The following is a 5,000-nucleotide window of genomic DNA, read 5'->3' on the forward strand; positions in this document are numbered from 1 at the left end:
TCGCTCAGTTCTCAAATTATTTCACGCGGGTTCGAATATCTATCGGTTCTACGTGGATCTTCACGGTTCAGTACCGCTGTATCTATCTATAGAGTGACTATCTATCCTACGACTGTAACAGATACAGCTGAAACCATCGGCGAGGATAGATAGATTGTTTTAATTAATAGCCATCAATGGAAGATGACACGGCCTGCCATCGAGCGAACTGCTCTTCCAGGCGCCTGATGTGGCATATCCGAGCAGGACTCAGCCGTTGTAATCAGGCATTAAACCCACTTCAACCAACCATCTACCAGGATATTGATCTCGTGGGCGGGCATTTTAGTATGCGAGCCAATCAATACGCGAGATTTCCTTTCTCGACCAATGGCAGCGCGAAGCGCCCCATTAGGGCGGGACGCGGCCGCTATGCACCAATCACAAGCGAGGGACCTGAATTCAATGAATGAGATGCCTGGCCAATCAGCGTCGCCCGAGGATAATGGCGGCCCGGTTTTCATTAGCGGTACAAATGGTGATGTGATGAGCGCTGACTTAGGTGATACCAGAATCGAAGTAGACACCGCTAAGACAACACACATGTCCTGTCACTTGTCCTGGTGGGACGAACGCGGTTAGTGTGAGCTCTCGTACGATACGTGTGCGTGGTTCGATTTACGACGGAAAATTAAGGAAAACCGATTTGGACGAAAAAGTTTTATTTTGGAGGAACTTGTGTTTATTCCTCAAATAAAAAAAAAAAAACTTTATTTACAGATTTTCTTGTGCGATAAGAGATAAAATTAGAAACTTCTTCGCTGATAAACTTCAAAGGTTGAGAAGAACAAGAGGAACTTTTCAGTATGTCTACAAGTGAGAGAAAATCTTTCTGTATAGAATCTCTCCTGTCCCGCGAAGCCGTGGTGGGTGGAGGAGGAGGAGGGCGGGGCACTCTAAGCCCAGCTGACCTGACCTCACACGAGGTGACCTCGCCTCCCCACACGCCTCCCTTGAGCCCTTTATCATCACCTCACTCGTCTCCGCTCTCCGTCTCTCCGGCTGTGTCCTCCTCCGCCATGCTCAGTCGGGCATCGCTCCTCGGAGGGGCGGCTGCCCCGCTGATGCCCCCGCATCTCTATCAGTACCCTGGCATGGGCATGCCCCCGGCGCTACTGCCGGCGCACGCCTTCGCGCCCACCAATTCGGCCCTTCTGGATGCTCAGGCCCTTAACGCACTCAAGTCCGGAGCGGCCGCGCTGCCTCCAGCGGCCCTTGAGTGGTTCTCCCGGGCCGGCCTTATGTATCCAAGGCTCCCGCCGGAATTAACTGGTAAGGATCTATGAGTGCTTTTCCCTTTGATTAATTTCTAAACGACATTTAGAGTTTTTTTTTTCTAAGTATATTGAATTTCAATTTTAATCTGCGTTAATAAATAAAAAATTTCGAACTATCACATTTGATTTCTTTATAAATGTTAGGAATGTTCATGTATTTACGCCTTCATTTATGTATAAGATATTATTAGCAGCTTAATATACATTCATACTTCGATCGAGATAATTCTATAAGAAAAATATCTTACTTTGCGGTTAAGCTTATAATTTTTAAAAATTAAGTTCAAGATCATTTATAGTATTATCATCATCATCAAATTTAAAGTTATTACCATTATCATATCATAATTATTATATCATTATTAATGTTATTGTCATCATCATCATTTCACGAGTCATTCTGGTAAAATCTGGTCGCTCATCATCTTCTATTAGAAATCTGTGTTAACTCTATATTTTCACTAATTACATATTAATGATTTAGCTCATCCAAGGGATAGGCCTAATGAATAGTCCTACATCATTTTCACTATCTTAAAAGACATTCAACTCCCATTAAAAGAAAAAAAAAGTTATATATGATTTTCCTCATCTAAAGAATGAAAAATCTTCACTCAAACAAACTGAAAAATTAATACCATTAGGAATATATTTTTGTATCAAACAACCCCCATGACATCTGAGGTTAACTATGTGGTTTATTTAATAACTGAGCTATTACAGGTGAGTTAAATGTGATATTTAATTAATTCATCTTAAAATAATTATATATTTCTTATTTTCTTTTATTTATTAAAACCAATACAAACAATTATGTTTTTTATTATTCTCTTTTACTTATTTTTATATACGACGCTTTCTTCAATAAAAGCCTAGCACTCCATATAACGAAATATTTTAACTCAGTTTTAATGGTAAGAATAAATATTATTATTATTATTATTATTATTATTATTATTATTATTATTATTATTATTATTATTATTATTATTACTAGCCAACTAACAACCCTAGATTGGAAAAGCAAGATGCTATAAGCCCAAGGGCTCCAACAGGGAAAAATAGCCCAGTAAGGAAAGGAAATAAGGAAATAAATAAAGGATGAGAATAAATTAACAATATATCATTCTAAAAACAGTAACAGCGTCAAAACAGTTATGTCCTATATAAACTATTAACAACGTCAAGAACAGATATGTCATATATAAACAATAAAAACTCATGTCAGCCTGGTCAACATAAAAACATTTGCTCCAACTTTGAACTTTTGAAGCTCTACTGATTCAACTTATAAAGACAATAAATGTCAACGTTAGAAAAGATTACGATATTTTTATAAAGACGATTATTATCACAATAGCATAAATAAAAAGGCAATTATAACAGGGTCATTATTGTCAAAATAGCAAAATTAAAAAAGAGCAATTCTAGGCAAGCATGGAAAAGGGGATTATTATTATAAGTAGCAAATTAAAAAGGGTAATTATAGGCAATCATAAAAAAGAGGAATTATTATTATTATAAATAGAAAAATTAAAAAGGGCAAATATAGGAAATCATAAAAAAGAGGATTATCATAAATAGCAAATTAAAAAGGGAAATTCTAGGCAAGCATAGAAAAGGGGGTTATTATTATAAATAGCAAATTGAAAAAGGGCAATTCTATGCAAGCATGGAAAAGGGGATTATCGTTATAAATAGCAAATTAAAAAAGGGCTATTCTAGGCAAGCATAGAAAAGGGGATTATTATTATAAATAGCAATATAAATAAGGGCAATTCTAGGCAAACATAGAAAAGGGGATTATTATTATAAATAGCAAAATTAAAAAGGGCAATTCTAGGCAAGCATAGAAAAGGGGATTATTATTATTATAAATAGAAAAATTAAAAAAGGACTATTATAATCAATCATTGAAAAAGAGGATTATAGTTATAAATAGCAAAATTAAAAAGGGCAATTATGGGCAATCATAAAAAAGAGTAATTATTATTATTATTATAAATAGAAAAATTTAAAAAGGGAAATTCTAGGCAAGCATAAAAAGGGATTATTATTATAAATAGCAAATTAAAAAAGGGCAATTCTAAGCAACCATAGAAAAGAGGATTTCTATTATAAATAGCCAAATTAAAAAGGGCAATTATAAGCAATAAAAAAGGAGGCTTATTATTATAAATAGAAAAATTAAAAAGGGCAATTATAGGCAATCATAAAACAAAGAGGATTAATAAAAATAGCAAAATAAAAAGGGGCAATTATAGGCAATCATAAAAAAGTTTTATTAAAAATAAAAAAATAAAAAAGGGAAATCATAAATAAAAATATAACCTTAGAAATTGTGTTGAATAATCTAAAATCTTTGTATTCCTATATATTGCCACTTAATATTGCCACGTTACATAATGCCAGTATCCTAAAAATCATTATAAAGTTCTTAAAATTAACCGGAAGTAGATATTTATACAATCATCTTTAATTTAGCAACGGTTTATTTGTTTCTTCATTTACCGAATTCATTTACTTTTTAATTTTCTTCATTTGTCGAATTCATTTACTTTTCTATTTTCATTTACTTTTTAATTCTATTCATTTACCGAATTCATTCACTTTTTAATTTTCTTCATTTGCCGAATTCATTTACTTTTTAATTTTCTTCATTTACCAAATTCACTTCTTAATTTTCTTCATTTGCCGAATTCATTTGCTTTTTTTAAATTTTCTTCATTTACCAAATTAATTTGCTTTTAAATTTTCTTCATTTACTGAATTCATTTACTTTCCAATTTTCTTCATTTACCGAATTCATTTACTTTTTATTCTTCTTCATTTACCGAATTCATTTGCTTCTCAATTTTCTTTATTTACTGAATTCATTAACCTGAATTTTCTTCATTTACCGAAATTGATTTACTTTTGAATTTTCTTCATTTACCGAATTCAATTACTTTTTATTTTTTTTTCATTTACCGAATTCATTTACTTCTTAATTTTCTTAATCTACCAAATTCAATTAACTCTTAATTTTCTTCATTTACCGAATTCATTTACTTTTTAATTAATTCTATTTACATTACTTCGCATGCGCAAAAAACTTATAGTTATACAATTGTATTTTAGCTTGCTTTACAAAAACGCATATCATAACTTAGAAAAGTAAATAGGATGAAAAAATTTAAATTTATTGATGGAATTAATTTCCTGGGATAAATTACATCCCCTGTGATGAATTATATTACCAGCGATGAATTAGAGTACATTTCTTGCGATTAATTACATTTCCTGGGATGAATTATATTTCCTACGACGAATTACATTTCCTGAGGAGAATTAGCCAAAATTTTTTGCGATGAATTACATTTCCTGAGGAGAATTAGCCAAAAATTTTTACGATGAATTACATTTCCTGAGGAGAATTAGCCAAAATTTTTTGCGATGAATTACATTTCCTACGATGAATTACATTTCCTGAGGAGAACATTTCTTGCGATTAATTACATTACCTGGGATGAATTATATTTCCTGTGATGAATTACATTTCCTGAGGAGAAAATTTCTTGCAATTAATTACATTTCCTGGGATGAATTATATTACCTGCAATGAATTAGCGTACATTTCTTGCGATGAATTACATTTCCTGTGATGAATTATATTACCTGCGATGAATTACATTTCCTGAGGAG

At 32.5% G+C, this 5,000-nt stretch overlaps 1 protein-coding gene across 1 annotated transcript in view; it reads left to right on the forward strand.

Moving 5' to 3' along the window:
• Positions 1 to 573: 573 nt before the first annotated feature.
• Positions 574 to 5,000, forward strand: part of LOC137622946 (motor neuron and pancreas homeobox protein 1-like) — a 78,444-nt gene continuing 74,017 nt past the window's right edge. Inside the window, exon 1 of the mRNA XM_068353535.1 lies at positions 574 to 1,311. Within this exon, the coding sequence (XP_068209636.1) occupies positions 846 to 1,311 (466 nt within the window). The 5' untranslated portion in view covers positions 574 to 845. The remainder of the gene's footprint in view (positions 1,312 to 5,000) is intronic.

The sequence above is a fragment of the Palaemon carinicauda genome, chromosome 2, assembly GCF_036898095.1.
Source record: "Palaemon carinicauda isolate YSFRI2023 chromosome 2, ASM3689809v2, whole genome shotgun sequence".
NCBI lineage: Eukaryota > Metazoa > Arthropoda > Malacostraca > Decapoda > Palaemonidae > Palaemon > Palaemon carinicauda.